Source organism: Pteropus vampyrus, unplaced genomic scaffold (assembly GCF_000151845.1).
Source record: "Pteropus vampyrus isolate Shadow unplaced genomic scaffold, Pvam_2.0 Scaffold81, whole genome shotgun sequence".
NCBI lineage: Eukaryota > Metazoa > Chordata > Mammalia > Chiroptera > Pteropodidae > Pteropus > Pteropus vampyrus.
Genome location: NW_011888862.1, coordinates 7,693,983 through 7,716,790, shown reverse-complemented (window position 1 = coordinate 7,716,790; position 22,808 = coordinate 7,693,983). Strand labels below are relative to the sequence as shown.

At 40.2% G+C, this 22,808-nt stretch overlaps 1 protein-coding gene across 5 annotated transcripts in view; it reads left to right on the top strand.

Annotated features, from left to right (window-relative positions):
* The window catches only part of SH3KBP1 (SH3 domain containing kinase binding protein 1), a 267,401-nt gene that overhangs the window by 167,915 nt on the left and 76,678 nt on the right, over positions 1-22,808 (top strand). For all 5 annotated transcript variants that reach the window (XM_011363025.2, XM_023532336.1, XM_023532335.1 and 2 more), the window contains 2 exons: positions 3,284-3,359; positions 13,613-13,707. In XM_011363025.2, the coding sequence (XP_011361327.1) occupies positions 3,284-3,359; positions 13,613-13,707 (171 nt within the window). The remainder of the gene's footprint in view (positions 1-3,283; positions 3,360-13,612; positions 13,708-22,808) is intronic.

Below are 22,808 nucleotides of genomic sequence, written 5' to 3'. Positions count from 1 at the left end.
TAGCTTTGCTTTCTTGTGTCTTTCTGTACAGAAGTAAGTGTATTTATTTATTTATTTTAATTTTTTTTGTATTAAGTTTATTGGAGTAACATTGGTTAATTCTATTATGTAATTTTCAGGTGTACATTATCATTTGACATCTGTATATTCTATTGTGTGATTACCACCCAAAGTCCAGTTGCCTTCAGCTACCATATATTTGATCCCCTTAACCTACTTTACCCTCCTGCTACCCACCTATATTTGACCCCCTTTACCCTGTCTACCACCCCCCTCCTCCCCCACCCCTTACCCTCTGGTAACCACTAGTCTATAGTCCATGTCCATGAGTCTCTGTCCTGTTCATTTGTTGTTTTTAGGTTTATATCCCACATATAAGTGATATCATGTGATTTGCAACTTTTTCTGTCTGGCTTATTTCGCTTAGCATCATTATCTCGAGGTCCATCCATGTTGTTGCAAATGGCAGTATTTCACCTCTTCTTATGGCTGAGTAATATTCCATTGTATATATGTACCACGGCTTCTTTAGCCAGTCATCTATCATAGGACACTTCGGTTGCTTCCATGTCCTGGCCAGTGTGAATAATACTGCTGTGAACATCGGTGTGCAAATATCTTTTCGGATATGAGTTTTCAAGTCTTTGGGTTAAATACTCAGTAGAGGGTTTGCTGGATCATATGGTAGATCAATTCTCAATTTTCTGAGGAACCTCTGTACTGTTTTCCATAGTGGCTGTACCAATTTGCAGTCCCACCAGCAGTGTATGAGGGTTCCTTTTTCTCCGCATCCTCTCCAGCATTTGTTATTATTTGTGCTGTTGATTATAGCTATTCTAAAAGGTGTGAGGTGGTACCTCATTGTGGTTTTGACTTGCATTTCCCTAATAGCTAGCGATATTGAGCATTTTTTAATATATTTTTGGCCATTTGTATGTCCTCTAGGGAGAAGTGTCTGTTCAGGTCCTCTGCCCATTTTTTGATTGGATCATTTGGTTTTTGTTGTTGTTATTGAGTCATATGAGTTCTTTGTATATTTTGGATATTAGACCCTTATCAGAGATGTTCCGTGCAAATATATTTTCCCATTCGGATGGTTGTCTCTTTACCTTGTTGACGTTTCTTTTGCTGAGCAGAAGCTTTTTAGTTTGATTAGTCCCATTCATTTATTTTAGCTTCAGAAGTAAGTGTATTGAATTGGAGACCTTTCTTTATGTCTGTGAGCTTGGACGGACTGGTAAATCAGGACATTAGAGATGAGGGGCAGCACTTCCTCTTGACACCAAATAAGGGGGAGTTGTATGAAATACAACCTGCAAAGGTTTCTCTACAGGAAGGCATCTATTTTAAAGCTCAAACCATTGGCTGTCTTTTTTTTTTTTTTTCAGGAAAGTCAGGATTGGACGTAAGTGTTCACTATTGTCTTTTCCTAATTTCCTCATTCCACTCTTAGTAATAACTGAAGTGTTAATGTTTTTCTTTTCTTTTCGTTAATGCTTTTATAATAGTGATGCTTTACTCTGGTCCCCCAAAGGGAGGAAAAAAAAAACCAAAGAGATTGCCGAAGATGCTGTTGGAACTGTGAACAGGAATGCGAATGACACTGTGAAAGCATCTACTGTTATTGTCAGTTCCTGATTTTTCAAGATAATTCTAAGAACAGTTTTTCATCAGATTTAACCTTATGGCCGAATGGCATCAAGCTTTTTTTCTCCTTGATGTTTCCTTGGAATCACAAAATGTTATTAGTTTGAGTACTTAGCAGCACTTGAGGGGTGGCATAATATTTTGGGTTTCATTTTTTATCTAATATAGAAAGCCCTGCAGCACTAAATAAAAATGTCACCGTGTAAAATGTAAAGGCTTTCTGTCACAAATGTTTTTAAAAATTCATGAAGGGCTGAGGGTTTGATTTATCTTATCCTCTTTCTGTGATTTATTCATATTTAATGTTAGTTTCAACATTTGAAGCATGAAGACATTTTTCAAATTAAAAACTATGGTGAATCAGTTTTATTTGAAGAAACATTCCACCGTGCCAGTTTTTGAATTATGCAGTTCATTCCTCTTTATGTGTCCAAGGGGCAGATATATTTGGTTTTCCCAATGGCCGGAACTCTCACTGGGGAAACCCTTCATTGTCGGAGAGGTTGATTCACCCAGCTACTTGGTTTTGACAGCTGTTTCCCTGATATCAATAGGCATTTTCCTCGGGCATTAATCATGATCGCACAAATATGGTGGCAAAGGAGAGTGAGAACAGACCTCACCTTTGGAACCATAGTTTTTGTCCGTCGTCTTGTTTTTTGATTTTGTTTCTCCGAGCCCCTGAGTTGCCTACGCTTTGGGGAACATCTTTAGTCAGAGACAATATCCAGTCTTTTCTATGGATGGTTCCTAAGTGATGAGTGATATAGAATTAGCTGTGAATGGAGGAAAGAAAATGAACTGAATACAACTCATAATGTTTGGTTTTGTTTTTAAAAAAACGACTTGTGAATAGACACCTAGGGTCTGCAGCATTGGCCTTTCTCAAAGCCCTGGAGGGTTGAAAGGCCAATGGGAAAGGAGCTACTGCCCTCTTTGTTTCTACCTTTGGGACAGGTAGACCTGTTCTAGGGGACATGAGCATGTTTACTCACACCCTGCAGGGCAGGTTGAATTTCAGGTGGCTAGAAGGAGACACAGTAAGGCACAGTTGCCCTGAACACTCTGGCTTCTGCCTGTCCTTCCACATGCCCATCCATTCATCTGTCCTTCTGGCCCTCCATTCCTTAATTTCATCCTTCTTTCTGTCTTTTTATTCCTCCCTTCTTACTACCATTCTTCTCCTCCATAGACACGTTGAGTACCTCCTCTGGGCAGGGTGCTGTTCCTCCACAGATTGAGTCAACTTATCATAAAATGAGGGAAAATGTATTTATTTTCTCTGCTAAAAGTAACCTTTTAATAAGAATATCAAAGAAGAATGGAAACAAAAGGTACTGAATGTCCCCAAGGATAAAGTCCTTTTTGCCTGGTTTTCTCACTTATTCGTCATTGAGATTCAGACCTATCAGAGAAGAGTAGCCAGTATATAGAGCAGTACAAAAAGTTAAGTGTTCTCTTTTGAGGTTCAGACCCATCAGAGAAGAGTAGCCAGTATACAGAGCGGTACAAAAAGTTAAGTGTTCGGTTTTTAGAACCAGTTGTGAACATTTTGTTCTTATGGTCTTGATTTTATTCCTTTGCTTAGTGGAGAGAATCATCTTGGTAAGTAAAATCTTCTTTTTTTCTTCCTCAGACTATTGGAAAGAAGTTAACCCCCACTACAGCAACTCCGGACTCTTCAAAAACAGAAATGGACAGCAGAACAAAGAGTGAGTTTCCTTATTTATCCATTTTACATTTGAAAGTAGTTAAGAGTTTTCCAGTATTTGAAATGCTTTCGAAAAATTCTCACGTAATCTTAATGACTTTTTAAAATACGTTAGAAAAAATGCACACAAATGGGTTTCATTGGGTCCTTGGGAGGGGGTGGGGATCCCCTTTATGAAACGTGGATCTTTCCTGCCTGGTGTATCTCGCCTATGTGCAGAGCCAGGGCTTATCCACATCTACCCAGAGAGCACTTTGCACAGTTCAGGCAGCAGAGAGATTCTAGAGAATGGTGACTTGAGCCATTTAGGGATTCACAGACCTTCAAGTCAGAGAGGCCTTATCTTTGAGCCTAATCACTTAGTCAGCACTTCCAAACCTTGACTTCTTACCAACATCCTCGGCACATCTCTGCTTGAATCCCTCTAGATACAAATGTCTTTCTTCTATTGAGCCAGACATGCTCTATCTATAATTTTCCTCCATGGGTTCTAGTCTCTGGCTCTATACTGATATTGGGCCATTTTTTTCTCAACAGTCCTTTAAGTATTTGAGGACAGTTGTCTCCCCAAAACCTTCCCAAAGGTCGGTATTCTCAATTCTGGAGTTGCCAGATAAAATACAGGGTACCCAGTTACATTTGAATTTTAGATAAACAGAATAATAATTTTCGGGTTATAAGTATGTCCCACACAATATTTATTATCTAAAATTCAAAAGTAACTGGGTATCCTGTATTCGTAGTTGCTAAATTGGACAACTCTCCATTTCCTTTAGTCATTCCTCCCATAACGATGGTGTTCTGAATGCATTCTAGTGTGTGTTTTTTCAGAAACAAGTATTTCGATTCCTTTTAGGGATTTTTTTTTTTTTTAGCCTCAAGTTTCCTTAGGAGGATAATGTGGACAGACTACTAATCTAGTTTGGAAAGCCAAAGACTGAGTGAAGATATGTCATATGTGTATAATTATGATTAATGTAAAAGCAAGCATAGATTTATTATTTTAATTGTAGAATAATATACCAGGAACTCCTTTTGCAGCGCAAAACACGTAGTGTTGAGAGCAAATAAGGAATACTGCCTTAGACATAAGAAAGTGAATTCATGGGACTTGCTAAGCCAAAAATGGTGGTTTAGATAAATTTATGGATAATATGAATACAGATGCTAGAGCCCTGTCTTAATGTTTAAGATTCAAATGAACTTACACGCCTTCCATGTTAATGGTACAGTCAGACTCCAGATAATAGTATAGTGTTCTGATGCAATGGTTCTCAAACTTAAGTGTGCCCCAGAATCACCTGGAGATTGGAGCCCCATTCCCCAGATTGCTGGGCCCCACCTCCAGAACTTCTGAGTCAGTAGATCTGGGGTGGCCTGAAAATTTGCTTTTCTAAAATCCCCAGATGGTACCGCCTCCTGGTCTAGGGCCCACACTTTGAGGACCACTGTTCTGAGTCTACAAATGTCCCTAAGGAGAAACTGGCCCTGCATTTATTCATGCAGGTTATAGGCTTATGATGCTAAACCTACCTTTAGGCACTAAAATCTTTAAGATTCTTTAAGAGTCCTGGAAAAAAAAATTTGTTTTTCAAGAATTGATAGTTAAACTATTTCTGGAAATATTTCTCTTGTTGAACAATAGCCCATCCTTCCTTCTGTTCAAATGCTCATTCTGTAGCCATGGCTATTAACAAGTTTATGGACAATGTTATTACTCTTTGGAAGCATCATGGTGGGGGAGGGGGAGTGTTGTTAATGAAGAGTGTTTTTACAAAGACTGGGTGCTTTGCCCCAAAGTCAGAAAGCTCAGATTTTAGGACCAGCTGTGTTATCAGCTAGGTATATGACCTTTGGCACATCATTTTATCTCATTGTCTGTATTTTTTGTAAAGTCAGAGGATTGTACTAGAGAGAACGAACCCCTGAGATTTCTCCCAGCATCCTCATCCTCTGATTCAATTCCAAAAGTTTAAGATTCAGAAGGAAAGGTTTTTGCATTTAAAAAATTGAGCAGCTGGATGGGAGAGACAAAAGGAAGCTGTGAATAATTTGGTAGAAACAGATGATGGATGCCATTGGGCAAATTTACAACAGGTGTAAATATGCATGTGAGTAGTAGTAAGTCAGGTAGGAGAATTATCACTGTCAGTGAAGCCTTGGGGGATGTTTACTGGCAGACATTTGTCATGGACCCAGAGCAAGAATTTCTGCAATTTAATCTCACCCCTCACATACTCTCTGGCTTTCATTATAAAGAGGAAGTTCTGGGGTAATTGTTCTTCTGTTATTTCCATGAAGCACCCTATTCCACCAACAAGTGTTCTCCATTTAGAAAATTTTGCTGCTTCCAGATTTTGATGCAATATCCATATTCAGGTGGAAGGACACAGGGTGCTGACCAACTACTAGAAATGACCCTGAGCTTGGGAGCGATACATTCTCCTGCCTTCTGGTTTGAAGACAAACCTATGTCAAAAATTGCCCAGCAGTGCAGGGGAGAGAAGGTCCCTCCTGCACAGCTAGCTGTCTTCTTAGCATGCTAAACTACAAACTCATATCAAGCTTAAGAGTTATGATGATTCAAAAAATGTTCATGTGAATTGGCATTTTCTGAGTGAAAGTGAAGCTCAGCTATCAGGATTTATTAGAACAGCTAACATCATCTCTCCTTCCCCAATAAAGCTTTTATGATATTGAAATTTATCTGAAACACATGCTGGGGAACAGATTGCCACAATTTTCATAACAAGAGGAAAAATGTCTAAATATTCATAAATGAATGCCCTGAGGTTCCTCCAGCTTACCACATCTGGAGCTTCCCTCTTCCTTACTACAAGTGATGCAGATTTGTGGCCTCTGTGGGCTAAAAAAAAAAAAAATAGCCCAGAAAAAAAAAAGACTATTTAGTACCTTTGTGAACAAACAGTTCAGTCTTAGGGATTCAGAAAACCAGTTAGGCAGCTGGGTTAGGAAGAAAATAGTCCTTGACAGAATTTGTACAAAGGCAGATCAGGCTTTGGAATAAATAATGACTGTGGGGCAAAGGCTTAACCTTCCTGCCAAACCTCCCCTCACTTCATCACCGGATACTTGCATCACCTTTCTGATCACTTTGTTCATTGACTTTCTTCTTAGGAATTGTCCCCTATGATGGTGACACATGGTACCTTGTTGCTATCATTGGTCCCTCAAGGTGGGGACTGTGTCTCCTACTCGATATCTCCACCTTACAGCCCAGAAGAGTACCATGGACTCAGTGGGCACATAACAAATGGTGGTTGATCAGATGGAAAATTATAAATGATTTACAGTTTACCAGGCTCTATATTGGACTATCTTTTAAAAAGTGATATAGTAACTGTGGGTCCCTTAAGTTCACAGTCACCATGAGGAAAGGACATATTTATTCACATAAAACCTTTGAACTTTCTTGGGGTTTCTGAGGGGTTAGCAGTGGTTGCCAGAGGGACTTCACAGATCCTTTATTCTTCCAGCCCTGCTTTAGCCCAATCAGCCTGAGGGCACCAGGACAAACCAGGCCTGTCCGAAAAGGTCAGGTTTATTGGCTCATTGCACCAAGGACATCGCACAGGAGGACCTGTGGAGTATCACACCACACAAAAGAAAAAAAGAATAGTTACAAATTTGGAAGGGAGGGGGAATGCAGTAAAATTTAAGCTAAGCAGTATTTGTTGCTTTTCTGTGTCAAAGTAGCAGTTCTTTCGGCCAAGGATAGAACATTTGAACGTTTTGTTCTAGCTGATATGATATAAAAAAGCAAAGTTTCTGATAGTGTGGTTTTAGAGGACAAACTTTCTCAGGGAATAAGGAAGCAGTAGTCACTCAGAGAAGGGGTCGTTAGGACCCTTTCCAGCTGCAGCACGTACTCGGGAGAAATACTATTTCCCATTCACTGTGCAGCTGGCTGGATCTGTGTTTGTTACCCTAGCCCAACGAATAGCTGGGCAGATTTTTATTTTCTCAGTCTGAGCAATTTTTTTGCTTTCTCACCATATGTTTACATAGGAGACGAAAGGGTCAGCTCCCTTATGTCAGTTTTCCCCCCAGCCTTACCTGGGAGCATTTTTATCCTCTTTTTCCAGGACAGGTGTTTTTGCCTACATATCTTCCCCAAAGCTCACTCATTCTTGGGCCTGGGAATTTGGGCATGTCCAGTCTGAAATGTGTTTCCTACCCAGTGCTTTAGTGCCTCTGACACCCGATGTGTACTAAAGCCTCCAGGCTCGGTGTCTCAGGGGTCCCCCCTCTCCCTAGGAGGCACTTTTCATCCAGTGTCACCAATACAGACCTTGCTGTCTGGATTCAGAATGGGGGTTTTACTGCAAGAGTTCCCAGCCTGCCCATGCTGAAGACCTGGATTTGAATACAGTCCTCTTAGAGAAAGAAAGCTAACTCCCTTTGCGGGAACTTGCTCAGAGATATAAATCCCCAGGCTCTGCCCTAGCCCTGTGGAATCAGAAACCTTGGGGATTCTGCTTTTACAAGTCCTCCGCCTGGTGCTGATACCCACTCAGTAGTCTCAAGCTTCCATGTCGAGGAGAATCACCGGGGTGCTTGTGGATTCTTGCTCCTACCTCAGACCTGTTGATTGGGATCCCCAGGGAAGGGGTCTGGGACAGCATAGAAGGAACATCATTCTTGTCATCAGGGTTGGTTGGGAACCCCTACCCCTACTCCTCTAGTTAAAGTTTTAGAACATCTTTACAGAGCCCAGTGCTACTTTGTTGTTCCAAGAAGGGGCCCTTAATCTCTACTTTGGGAAATAATGTCCTCTTTTTGATACTCTGATGCTTTAATCTGAACATGTTGCTCCCGTCCTTTCTTTACTGTTGCCTTGTCAAGGTCGCTGTGTATACATACCTTATCTCTTCTTGATTATAAGTTCCTTGAGAACCAGATATTAGTTTAACTTAGTTTCTTCTCTAGAACATGATAGAAGTTTGTACCCTTGTTGCAATTCCAAAACACAAAAAGCCAGAAAACTAAAAGGTTTTATCACTTGGGTGATAAAACTTGCCCTGGACCAACATGCATCTGTGTATAGTCTTTATTTATTTCACTTAGGTTTATGAATTATCCATTTGCGGCAGAATTTTAATGTATTTGATAGTTGGGCACAGCCCCAGACCCCAGCTGAGGTGGTTATATATTATATGGTATGTGCCAAATATTTTCTTTGTGAAATCTGGAAAATTCTGTCCCCAAGACTTATAGATAAGGGCTTGTGAATCAGTAATGTCTCATAATATTTGTCAGTTTACTGGAAGAATCTCAGATTTTGATGCTGGTGAAAGTAGACGTCATTGAGCTTGACAGTTAGTTCTGGTATCCCAAAGGAAAAAGAGTTCTAGACATGACCTGGTACTTTCCACCCCTGCTAAAAGTTCTGGAAGGCTTCCTACCAGACTCTGTGACACATGGGTTTTGATCACCGTGTCCTAAGATTAAGCCTAGAGAATCATCCTGGATTTAATGTTATTTCCTCGTGTGTGTGTGTGTGTGTGTGTGTGTGTGTGTTCTGCTTGCTGATGTTTATTCTGTTTGTTTTCCCTTTTTTAAGCTATATTTTTTAAAGCTGGTTTATTTGTTTTTTATATGAATAGATTATAAAACCAGCTGAAGGGAGTCATGGGATGTGGGCACATGAGTTCAATTCCTTAAAAAGTTTGTTTTTAATCTCGTAAATTTCTAGAAGTTTAGAGATTGAAATGTGTTTTTTTGAAGGGGGAGTGAATCGTGACTGGGCTTCTTGGTGGTTTTAATAGAAAAAGTTACTTAATGTTGGAACACCAGTTACTAATCAGTACAGGGGAGCTAGATCTGGAACTAGGCAAAGGTTTCAGGATCCTTGAACTTTCTCATATTGTACATGTTTTCTCTGTACCTTTGAATGTGTCTATGTTTTTTTTTTTCTTTTTTTTTTTTGTAAAGAGAGAGTGATTGCTTTTTATCAGATTCTTAAAGGACTCCAAAGCAAAAAAACTTGAGAATTGACTTAGGGATTAAGTTTTATGCTAATTCATTAGTATTTTTTAAATCTTTCAAAAGAAAAATAGAGACAAAATATCTCAATCACTAGATAAATCGTGCCTTTATTTCTTTATGTGCATGTGTGTATTCATCCCTATTTTATCTTGGACTAATTAAATCCATCTAACTGATGAATAGATGGAAAATGCCTACCTCCAAAAGTTAATTTCATTCCCTTCCTCTCCATCTCTGTCTGCTACTCATTTAAAATTTATCATCTTCCCATGTCATAAAGGATTTGGAATTTTACTCTTCTTTCAAGATGCATCAAATGCCTCCTCTTTTGTGAACTCTCTCCTGAATGTAATCTTGCCTTTCTCTGAAACACTGTAATAATATCACATCATAGTGAGTTTATGTTTATTCATGTTCGTCTTTTCTTCTGTCATTCTTTCCCCCTTTCTTTCTCCAGGCATTAGGTTGTCACTACCATGTAAGGGTGGGAGGGGGTGGTTGGACTGACTCGAGTCTCACAGCCCCAAGAACTGACAATATCATTTTCATGGTGGTGACTCAATAAATGTTTGAATTAAAGTAGGGAATATCTTTGTTCCATATACTATAATATTAAAATCATGGTCTCAGAGTTTATATATTTTTTATATATGTTTATTTTTGAGTATCTTAAAACCATTGGTACATCCAAACCAACATAATGCTTCTATTTTCCAATACTGCTGAAATAGTGCCCAAATGTCCCAGAAGTAAAAACAAACCCTTATTTTCAAATATATCGTAATAACTGAAAATGTGAGGCTAATGGTTGCCATATTTGGTCAGAAGCAACTTATAGTGCCTTTGACTATAGCTATGCAGTATCAGAGCTGACAATGACTTAGGTCTAGCCTAGTATGCTCCTTGGAACCTCCAGAGTTTCATTGAGATGTTTTTGGGGAACTGGGTGGGAGATGGGTCAGCCCCACTGTCTAATTAAAGAGCAACTCTGTTTTTAGTTGTTTTATATTGGAATTTTGCAATAAGTTTAAATTTCCTGAAAGTGTTCTGCTGAATTTAACCAAACCCTCCTCTTACCCCTCCTTGGCTGGTCTCTCATTTTTCACCTGAGGACACTGAGGTACAGAGCTACTACGTGATTGCCTCAGGACAGACCAGCTGGGATCAGACCCAGTCTTGATTGTCTTGACTCTTGGCCCAAAATTCTCTCCTCCTACTTTGCCGTTCCTCAAATTTTCCTCCACTTTATTGGTGTCACTAGGGTATCAGGAAACATCAAGTGCGAGCTGTGTCAGGTTCTGGGGATGCAAAGAGGGACAAGATATGCAGGAATCTGCTTCATGGAATATGGTGGTTGACAGTAGCCATTGGTACCAGTATCTCCTCCTATATCTAAAATTGGTTCTTTCTAGATAATTCTGTGTCTAATGCCTCACAGTGTTCTAAAACTGGCTTATAGAACTGTATAAATTTATTAAAACTCTTCAAACTGTATAATTAAAATGGGTGAATTTTATGGTTTATAAATTATATGTCATTAAAACTGTGTTTTTTTGACAGGGGATCACTGGCCCTCCTTAGCTTATAGGGAAATCGTGGGCATAAAACCAAATGGCCCTGCGAAACATTTTAAAGGCACGCCAATACTTTCTTGTAAATGTTTTCTCATTATGTTGGTTGCAATTCAATTCCACAGTCATTTGTTGACTCCCTCCTGCAGACCAGGTCCTGAGGTAGCAAAGGAAAAGTTGGGGGTGGGGTGGGAGGGAATGACAAAGATGCATAGGAAGAGTCTTTTGGTGGGGGGAATCGGATTAGAGGCAAGTGTTTCAGAGGAGATAATTGGAAGTGTCCTCTTTGTTCTACCGAATTCCTTCATCTCAGGATACCTTCTGCTTTGAGTGATAAATACCCACCTAGCCACAAAGTGGTGGTAAGCAATAGAGTTTTATTAAGTCAGGTAATAAGAGATCCAGAGGCATCTGAAGTTGGTTAATTTGACAGACATCTCAACAGTGTCAGGGTTCAGGGTCACCTCCTCTGTGATTTTCTTGGCTTCGCTCTCAGGATTGAAATACGACTGCAACAGGGCCAAATATTATGCTGTCTTCCAATAAAGATGAAACTATTAAAAGCAGAAAGGTGGGGGCAACTATTTTCCTCTTCTCTCTTTTATAAATCAGGGAACAAAATCTAACAGCTTCTCCCCTGCCAGCAGATTTCCTCTCACATCTCATTGGCTGGGAATAGATTACATGTTCACCCTTAAACCAATCACAAAGAGGAGTAAGATTAATATTATTTGCCTAGACATATTTTACTCATCCCTAGGGCTGTGGCAGGGTTCCCTATTCCTCACTATAATGACTGAACACATTAGGATTCTGTGAACTGGGAAGGAGATGGGGAATGGCTGCTGGGAAGTTAACAAAGTTAATTAATTATTATTATTATTTTTTTTTTATGGAAAGAAGTAGAAACATGACTTCTTCCTTTTCTTCATTACCATGCGTGTCTCCTTCATAAGTTGTCTCCATGATTTTGATCCAATTAATTATTCTCAAACCTGGAAGTCTTCAGGGCAGTTCTTCAATAATAGTATATTTCTTTCAGTTTTGTTGTAAGTTTTGAGGTTGGATAGTCATATTTCACTAGACAGTCAATAGGAAATTGGTAAGAAGCTGTCATTATCCAATTTAAAGATGCTTAACTTTTGCCTTCCCTTTAGAACATTTGGCCAATTTAGTATTTCGGGGTTTGCTATTACTAATTAAAGAGAAATGGAACATTGTAACTATGTGGACCTTGGAATCTTAAGGCAAATTGGTATTGATGGGATTCAGAACTAGTGCTCTTCAGCATGAGTTAATGAGCAAAAGGCATCAGGGGCCCAGAGTACCTAAGACGGAAGGTTTCCAGTGCTAGGAGAGGGGATGTGACAGGTATCTTGGAACCACTGGACAGAAAGCAAAAATATCTGCATGGGAACAACGTGAGTACTTCTCTTATTCTCTTTTCTCTTCTCTTCTCTCTGTCTTATCTAGACCAACCCTATACCACAATGTAAAAAATCTGTAAATAAAAAATTACAGATTTTTTATTGTCTTTATTTTATATATCACTCTCCTTGATTGATGCGACATTAACCACACACACAAAAAGACACATTTCAGTGACATAAATGGTACTAGGGACAATATCGTTGATACTTACGTGTATAGCTCTAGGTTATGATCTGTCTGCAGGAACTGGCCTAGTCCTTGGGAAATATCTAAGGCCATTTAAAGCCATTAGGACTGTTGACTTTGATGCAGAATAATAAACACCTGTCCCAGTAGACACACATTCTCTTGAATTTTTCTTTCTACCTTCTCTTCTGAGTCATCAAACTCCAGTTTTCTAAGTCTTAATTTCCCAAATACCTTACAGATGTTTTCACTGTCTTCTAAACGAGTGCTTTTGTGTAAATGGAGATTTCATATCAGATAGACTTTCAAAAGCATATAATTCAGAACATATAATATGATTTTTCATGGCCTTAGTGTTTTCCCCTGTTTGGCAAGGGCTAGTGCGTATATCCTCGCCAATGAACAGCCCCATCTATGAATAGTCAGGTTCCCAGAGAGAGGCCGTGGCACATATGTGTACAAGTTCACCGCCTCCAGACATACACATGTGTTTAAAGAACATTTGGTTAGTATTTGTTGGCTATTTGTGATTGACACATGTTCATATATAAATATATATTAACATCTGTCTCTTAAGATGTAACATGAGTCTTTTTCATTGTTTCGAGTACTATGTTGGCTTTGTAACATACATAAATACCCTGTTTCTGATTTAGTGATGTGTGGAAGAAGACAGTGAGAGCAAAATTTAAGCTTTTTGCTCTTTTAAATGATGTCTGCTTATGCATGCATCTGAAGAGTATATAAAATATACACATCTATTTTCCTAAAACCAAGGAAACTTTTTGCTTTTCTGCCTGAGAGAAGAAAAGCAATCAGTGGCATTTCATGATGTCAGATTATTTGTGAGAAAAAGAAACGAAGAAAATAATTATCCATGAGCCCCAAATGAGCAATCTTAGGTAATTTTCTGAGGGTGACCCTTTCTTTATCAGTAGTTATATCTTATCCATTAAGTGTACTTTTCCCTGAAGTTAATGTGATAGAGAACATATTCTCTTGAGCCAACTCATTAGATAAAGCATTTTAAAGGTTGTGTTTTTTCTTCTTCTTACAGCCAAGGATTACTGCAAAGTAATATTTCCATACGAGGCACAGAATGATGATGAATTGACAATCAAAGAAGGAGATATAGTCACTCTCATCAATAAGGTAAACAAAAGTTTCCTTCTGCCTTCTAAACTGTGAACCGATTTAGGGAATCGACTGGATGGGACAAGCTTTGTTTTAGCCCTTGAAACTCTCGGTTTTTATGCTAGACTCCTTTGGAAGAATCTTATGTCTTTCCTCTTGATCAGGCTAAGCCAGATGTATCCAGGTGAATGAATGAATTTGGAAATCAAATAGATTCTGTTTGCCTTGGAGCCACAGCTGCAGATTTGCATGGCCCTGCAGAAAACGTCTGTCCCAGAAGGGCTAACCTAGAAGGTGGCCTCCTTGGCTGGAGAGTGCGCCCTACACAGCAGCCCTGGCTGCAAAGCTCTGGGTCGTGACGTATCCAAAGAGAAGCTTTAGAAAGGCAGGTCATGCCTCACAGGCAGAAAACGCTTAAAGAATGTTTGCTGTTCAGATCAAAGACAGGTAGCGTGCCCGAGAGAATTTTGCCTGTCTTGTTTGGGCTAAGAAGGTTGAATGATTTTATTATCATTACAGGCAGAGCCCTGTAATCATACAAAGAGCTATAAAATCTGTGTGAAGCAATGCAGCTTAACGGGGCCTGGACCATGTACTGTGTGTACTTTCATGCAATAGGACTCACCGAGTAGATGGTTGAAAGATATATTATTTAAGAGATTCCTAGAATATTATGACCTTTTCTCTGAGATACTGGATTTTTATGATGCTCAAATATGATGAAAAAACTGTACTGTCTTTAAGATCTGGAAGGTGGTTTTATTCTTGTATTAAGGTGAGTGGCAGGGAACACTTAATTCCCTTAGCACAAGCATCACGGCTGCCTGGGCTCCTGCAGAGCTGGAAAGCATTGGTAGGATGGAGGGTACAAGGTAAGGGGAGAGACAGCAGGGGGTTAATGTGAGAGGTAGGCCCTGGGTTCCACTGCCTCTGGCCATTACCGAGAGGGAGTGGGCTCTGGTGTTGCCTGCTCCCCTATCTCCTGCCCCCAAGTATATCCAAAAAGAAATTGGTTTGATTTACCCTTATTATCAAGGACAGTTACCTTGAAGAAATGACTATAGAGGTTACGTGGTTTAAGAGCCTGAGCCAATGATGCCAAGGAACTAATGACCCCAGAGATTAAGTAGCTTGCCAAAGGTCACATTATTTTAGGGCAAGAACTGGTCTTCTCACCTACTCCATATGAACGTGATAGGCTAAGGGCGGGCTCCTTTCTGGAATAGCAAACTATTCTCTGCTTTGCTGGTCACCCAAGACCTCGTCCATCTTTTTACCTGTAAAATATCCTCCCATGAACTTATTTCAGTGTGTCTCTGTTGGTGGTTAGAGTTTTCCATGGCAGGAGGGAATCAGAGGAGGGGGAGTGCTTCCCTCTTCTTCCTTTCTGCCAAGGAGGCAGCAGTTCTTCCCTGCCTTTACCACCCTTCCTTCCCTTGGTCCTTCGGCGGTGCCTCTTTCAGGCTGCTGCTTATGCACAGTGCACACTCTATTTTGAATCAGACCCTTAACCAAACACTCAGAATGGGCAAGTTGTTAAGTGGATGTGAGGCATAATACAGATACTTCGAGAAACAGTGCAGGTACTTGGCTTTCTACTACGGGAAGCGTGGAGATCACTTTCCCCTGTGATGAGAGAGCAAGCAGAGAATTCAGTAGCTGCCATTCTTCATAGTCTGGAGACTTACTTTCCTATTGTTGTTTTTGTTTTGGTTTTTGTGTAGAGAGGGGCAGCCGCATTTTAATTGAAAACCAGATGTATCAACAATATTTAATAAGGTTTTGGGAAAAGAAAAAAACCACCATGGATAGTCCCTTAGGTGAATACATTTATTTTTACTGTAACATACCATATTCTGGTCCTTGTCATTTGATTACATATGACGAGAACACATTCATCTTGATTGTTTTATTCCTTCCTCCTGGCCTGAGATCCAGTCTGTTAAAAGAATCTGTTTTTTTTTTTTCTAAAGAGCTTAGTCAGGAAGGGACTCACTCCTGGTCCCACCAACAGAGGGGAAAGAGAGGAACAGCACATGCGGAAGGCTGCTATCAAGAGTTTCCTGAAGCACCTGGTTTCCCCAGTTTCATAGCTTAATGTATTAGGAAGCAGTATGGAAACTGTGAAGCAGCTTACAGATCTTGCTACTGCATTTGCAGAGCATGACCTTGCCATCCTCACCGTACACTTGGTCCTTGACCGAGCTTGCACAGTGATCCTGCTCCTCAGGCCTGATGTGCCCATGCCATTTTGACTCTTGCCCCCGTGCCGCCCTCGTTGAGGAGCACCAGAACCTAGATTCTGCCCTGCTGCGTCTCTGCCACTTCCTGTCCATGGTAGAGCCAGGCCCAGGCTGCAGGCTACACCTCTCCAGCCGCCTTTCTCCCCAGTACCCTCCACAGCACCTACTTCAGAGGAAAGTCCTGGGTGGCCAGAGGTGGAGGGCCACTTCATCCCCAGCTCCCCAGCTTCTTTTTATCGTCCCATAATAGCAGTTTGCTCATGCAACCCCTCCACTCCGAAGAAAATCTTAAGTAACTTTCCTCTTGTTTCTTGTAAAATCCGGCTTTCTTCTGCATTCGTTGGCCCAAGCAGTCTGGCCTCAGTCAGGCCTCAGTCTGGCTTTCTGGCCTCGGTCCACATTTTTGTTCTACACCAACTCTCCCAGGATGTCCCCATCCTGCTCATGTGTCCTCCCTAACTTGACCCAGACCATGTTCCTGCTGCCCAGATGCCCTCTGCCTACCCACTTAGCTGCTTGTTCAATAGCTGATAATACAGCCAGTCGTAACTCATGCTGCATCTTATGCTCAGGCTCATTTTGAGCTGCTTGCTCTAAAAAAGTTTTGTGTACTCCATCATTTCATTTTTATTATTTTATATGGTCTGTGAAATCAGGTCTCTTGATATCCTGTGCTTATGCCAGCCATGACCTAGCATTCCAGTTTGTTGGAAGCATGTTAAGTTGACAAGGAATCATGTAGGCTACCAGCTCAGAGAAAGCAGAGCTTGAATCCCAGCAACACCGCTCCTGGCTGTGTGTCTTTGGGCATGTCATCTAACCCCTCTAAGCCTCAGTTCCCTCAGCCGTAAAGCTGGTCTCACAGGGCTGCCATGAGGATTTACTAAGATGCTGTGTATAAAGTGACTTTCTCAGGGACTTGTCTGCCAGTGGTAGCTGTAGTTCTGGGAATTGTCACTTCGACTTCAGCTGCACTTTCTCTGACCTGGAAAGCAGGAATGGAAGGGCTCTTGTGTCTGGGCCCAGCTTTGCTGCAAGGGCTGGAATGCCATGACATGAAGAAAGTCATTAACAGTGGTGAAAAATCTACCTAAAATAGTTCAGAATTCACAGTGGGTGAGATTTCAGCAAGAATACAGAGAGAAAATGGGCCATAAATATTTTGCCTGTTGAAAGTGAAAACAATTAAGTCTGAATCTATCAAACCCCACTGACGTTGTAGAATATTCTTACATCTTCCTCTGAGTTAAGGAATCTCTGACAAGTTCATTTAGATGATTGTGTGTAAAATGAATGGCTTCACCATGATTTGCTTAATATGCACTTGGATATGCTTCGTTATTGTATGTATGAGTTGAGATGAAAGACCTGAATTGCTGGTCTTTAATTTGATTGCCTTTCCTGTAAAGGGTCTCGATTTACCCAATTCCACCTGTGTTTTCCTTTTACAGCCAGTGAAGGTGGTTTCCCTTTGCCCTGCTTTTCTGTGCTGTGGCAGGAGTCACAGGGCAGGCGTTTCGCCCTCATTTTTAGCCCTAGATTGTCACTTCCTGTAGCTTTCTAGAAAATGAGTCAGACACCTTTAGTGGGAGTGCCTGTAAGCCCTCTGCAGTTCCTGAAATAATGCGCAAAGACCCGAACTATTTGTGTGTGTCCCTGGAAACTGGGATGAAATGTGGCAACCCAAATGGTTTGTTTTCTGGTTTATTTATAAAGAATTCTCGTGGATTTGGGAACATTTCCACTTGTGCAGAACACACCTGTGTTTAGCTTTTATTTCCAGTCACTCAAAAATAGCTCCTTCATCTGTGTTCCTGCCACCCCCATCCCTGCCTTCCTGATTTGTGCTCAGAGCGTGGCTGAAAGGGTTCAGAAGCCTCTGGGTCTGGTTTCCGACCAGAGAAACTCCCTGGAGAAAGGCTGAGAGCAGCCTGGTGGGGTCAGGCCAGGCTCAGCTGTGATAGTGGCCACCATTGAAGGGTGTTCCTTGCCCTGGCCACTGCTACTTGGGGCTGAGTGAGCCCAACTATGGAGAGGGACGATGTTCCTGCCTTTGGCCAACAGCCTTCTGGCCTCAGAGCGATGGCCTTTTCCTCCCAGCCCCCTCAATCTAGGAGGAAGGGCTTCCCACACGACCCGTTTGTAAACAAGTATCTTTAGGTGTTTCACGTAAAAAGGATTTCCTGAGTAGCTGTGTCTTTGACCCTTATTAAAGCAGACACCCCTGTTTCTTCAAGGCCATAAGCCTGTTTGACAACATCAAGGTCAACACAAAGAAAGATAACATTATTGACTAAAATCATAGAGCAGTAGAGATGGAGGGAAAGGGAAAGAGATAATATAAGCCGGCATTGATGTTCAGAGAAGGAAACCGATAGATGCACTCTGAAGAAAGGAGGAACCCAGAAGATCAGATATACGTAGAAGTATAAGGTAACCACCACACAAAAAGACAAACTGGGAGTTTTGTCTTTGCCTAGGGATATGTCAAACTAGGGAACCCAAATATTTGCTATGAGGGCAGAGTTAGGACTGAGTACTAACTACCCCAGCTTCCCGCATCTCTACCTCAGTGTGTGTTTCTCCCTCCTTTCCCAAGACAGTGGTTGAATATTCAACTTAATCGTGGCTCGATCTCCCTACATGACCATAGCTTCCCAGTGCAGGACCCTCTGTGCTGCTGGCAGCAAGAGCCTAGGACCCCTCATAACCATTCCTTTTTCCTCCCAAATCTTTCCCGAACTCAGCCTCACATCAGCCCTGGGAGCTAGGTGGCACCACTGGTATATTGTCCGGATCATACAGGAGAACCAGACCCAGAACTTTCTCAGAAAGTGGAAGCCACTTTCCCAAGGTTCTCACAGCAAATCAGTGGCAGAGCCAGGGCAGAGGTATCTCCTGACCCTGAACTTGAGGACTGGGCAGAGCAGTACTGTCCGAATTTCCTTGGGGTGGTGGGGGAGTCAGATGCTTGTGGTAGGTGGTGCTCAGTCACTCCCAAAGGTGCCTTGTGTACTCACTGAGTCACCCGTTGTTGCTAAATATCTAGGGCAGGTGCCTGTGGGATTTTCTTTCTAAATTAATTACATTATCATTATTTTACCAGGAAAACACTATCACCATGCTATTACCTCATCCATTTGTTTCTGACACTTGCATTTTGGTGTCCATGTTTCTGATCTCTTAGGGTCAGGATCATCCATAATTCCATTGTCACCTCTACAGAAATGAAATGACAATACAGAGGAAATGATGAGCTCGGCTCAGGGCTAATGTTGGTTCTTTTTATGCCCGAAGCCCTCTCCTTCTACTTCTTTCTTCTCGCATCCAGTGTATTTTGCCTTCCTCTTCTCTTCTGGGTCCATGTACCACTCAGCTTTCTGCTTGCTTTTACCATGGGGGAAAAAAAGGTGGGAGTCCTGAGCTCCTTCCTAAATCATTCTGTGATTTCATGTTCTTTTGTTTGTTCTAATGTTTATTTTCCCTTCCTGCCTCTCTCCCATTAATTCATTAATTGAAACATTTTTTCACGAGAAAAATGTCTTCAGTCTGTCTTGTTTCCCGCGCCCCACAGGAAGCAAAGATGTTTCCTCAAAGAGAAGTGGCTTTAGGAATCTCAAGAAAAGTTCTCATCTTGGTATAAGAAAGCCAATCAGCTAAATAGATTGCTGGCGTTGACCCTTTCTCTCTCAACTGCTGAAGCTTTTAGCAGAACTAAAATGGTAGCATTAAATGTGGTTTCAAGGGTGAGGAGTAAATTAGCAGGTGTCACCCTAAAAATGATGACATGCTGACAGACCCATTAGGAGGACATGTTTTATGAGTGAACAAAGAAGTTAAGCATAGGTCTGGGATCATCTGGGTTTACACACATTTGAAAAATGTCAGTGTTCAGCAAATGAGTCATTTGTGTCATAGGATATGTATTTCTTGCAATATGGCCTGTCTTGTTAGACTGAATATGTCCTTTCTCAAGACAGAAGTCACACTATATCTCCTTCTCAGAGCATTAAAAATCCCAAGGAATAGAGTTTGCTGTATTCCCAAAACAGTTTACTGTTTTGTCTTCCTCTTTCAAGTAACCAGGACAGTGGGATGTGTGAGAAGAATCCTGACACCATAGTGCATTTAATCAAAACTCTTCCTCATTGAGCTTTGTGTATCCTCACCAACATGCAGTTTTAAATTAGATGATGGGAAACGTAGGACTTGAGATGGAAGAAAATTTCTCTTTAGTTTACCAGTACACCGTCAAAACAATGCCAGCCCAAAATTTTGATGGTGACGATTGCAGATTTTTCATAAACAGTTTGCAGTTGCCGCAAATTCCCGGCTTTATGTGCCACCACAAATTACATAAAACTGTCAAAAGAGGCCCTGTGTTTGTTCAGCCTAATTGTCATCTCTCTCCAGAGTGCTGTGCTTTAGTGGCAGGACATCCGTAATTCTTGGAATGGCATCTTGGGAATCTTTTTTCCTGCCACACATAAAAAAATCTGCAAGTGTCATAAAGGATTAGAGAAACTCTCCTTTTTTCTGTTTTCTATTTCCAACCTTTCTATGTGTATTACTCTGAGATGGCTGTTGTGAGGATAGAATGAGATGGCATGGCTAAAAATGCTTTAGAAATGTAAAAGTTAAATTATAGTTATTGCTATGATAAGTTATTGTAGGAAGAAGAAAAGATAAATGTTCAATGATTGGAAATTCTTTCTTGGTATATTGAACTATCCTGAAATTAAGGTCAATACTTTCCCCCAAATTCCTCTTTATTATTTAACTTTTCTTAGAATGAAAGTAATTTATTATAATTGTATAGCCCCAGTCTTATTAAAATATCTCAAAGTATTTATATTCACATTTGTATCTTTTTAAAATACACTGTTTTTGAGATGGCAAGCGGGATGGGATATACTTTTAAGTAATACTTTAAAGTCACATAACTAATATTTACTCTTGGAGAAAAAAGTGAAAACAAAACATATAAATAAGTACAAAGAAAAGTCAAAATCACCTGTGACCTCACCACCTTCAAATACTTCTCTAAATATTTGAGCTATATTCTTCCAGACTTTTTACACACACACACACACACACACTTCAAAATAAACTAAGATCACATCATATACACTAGTTTTTAACCCTCTTTGTCTAAAATATATGGTTCCTATCTTTAGCAGCATGGTTAAATATTTCCTTAGCATCCTAATGTATGGAGTACCACAATCCTTTTTCACATTTAGCCTGTTTCTGGTTTTTCCCTATTTTAGACTGTGTTGCATATAGTCATCACCTTGTTTGTAAATCCTCATGCATGTAATTATTCCTGCCACTTTCTACTATTTTCGTAGCCTTAGGCAGATTGCTTAATCTCTCTCTTCCTCACTTTTTAGTTCTATGAAATGGGAGTAATAATAGTACCCACTATTAAAGTAGAAAAGCGCTTAGAATGCCTGGCTCATTGTAAGTGCTGTATAATTGTTAGCAGTTATTATTTCCTGATGATAAGTTGCTAAATGTAATGCCTCAGTGCCTTTTAAAGGCATTTAAATGATGTTCTGAAAGATCGTGCCAATTTAGTCTCCCCACAGGAGCGTATGAGAGTATATTTCCCTATCCTTGTCATCCCTGGATATTATTCTTTCTAATCTCTGCTAATCTGATAGGTGTTTGCATTTTTAAAAGGATTACTCAAGTTGAAAATTTCATGTGTCACTTTCCAATTGATTTTTATAAAAATATCTTATTTTGAGACATTGCCTATCATCTTTCACATTACAAATATTTTTTCTTAGTTTATGATTCATGAAGATATTTAAGAAAAATGTCATTAAAAATAAATACCTTTTAGATTTAAAATTTCCCCATTTCATAGTTAACTATATAGTGCAGTAAAATTCATCCTTTTAAGAATAGTTTTACTTAAGGTTTTTATATTTTAATCCTAGTTGGAAAGGGTAGCCGGCTATTAAATGCATTTCCTTTTCTGCCTTCCTCAGGGCTTTAGAGGTTCTATTTAAAGCTTCTGTCCTTACAGTATTTTTTTATAGTGGCATTCAGAGAGCCCCTGAGGTTCTGCATGAATGTATGTAAGGATCCTCATATTCTAGACCAGGGCCTGGCAAACTTTTTCTGTAAAGGGCCAGAGTAAATATTTTAAGCTGTATGGGTCATACAGTCTCTGTCGCAACTATGCAAAAAGCAATCATAGACATAAATGAATGAGCGTGGCTGAGTTCCAATAAAACTTTATAGACACTCCAATTTGAATTTTGGATAATTTTCACATTCCTTGAGAGATATTATTCTTTTGATTTTGTAAAGCCATTTAAAAATGTAAAAACTATTTTTAGCTTGTAGGCTATACAGAAATAGATAGCAGGCCACATTTGGCCAAGGGGCTATATAGTTTGCAGGCTCCAAAATGGAATATTTAGAAACAGACTCATAAAAGTACAGCCAATTGATTTTTAACCAAAGTTCAAAGAAATTTTATGAAAGAAAGGATCATTTTTTTCAAGAAATAGTGTTGGCACAATTGGACATCCATAGACAAACAAAAATGAACCCTAACCTAAACCTAACACATTATGCAAAAATTAACTCAAAGTAGACCATAGATCTACATGTAAAACATACAAACATATAGGAGAAAAGAGTTGTTAGACATGACACCAAAGCACAATCCATGAAAGAAAATACTGCTGAATTGAACTTTGGCAAAATTTAAAACTTTTGCTCTGCAAAGATACTGTTACCAGAATGTTGTTGGTCGGTCTGTTTTTCTTACAAGGGCATCTGAGCCTGATGTGAAATTGCATGAACTTTTTTTTCTGAGTCTTCCTGGGAATATCCTGTGTAATACAAGACCATGGA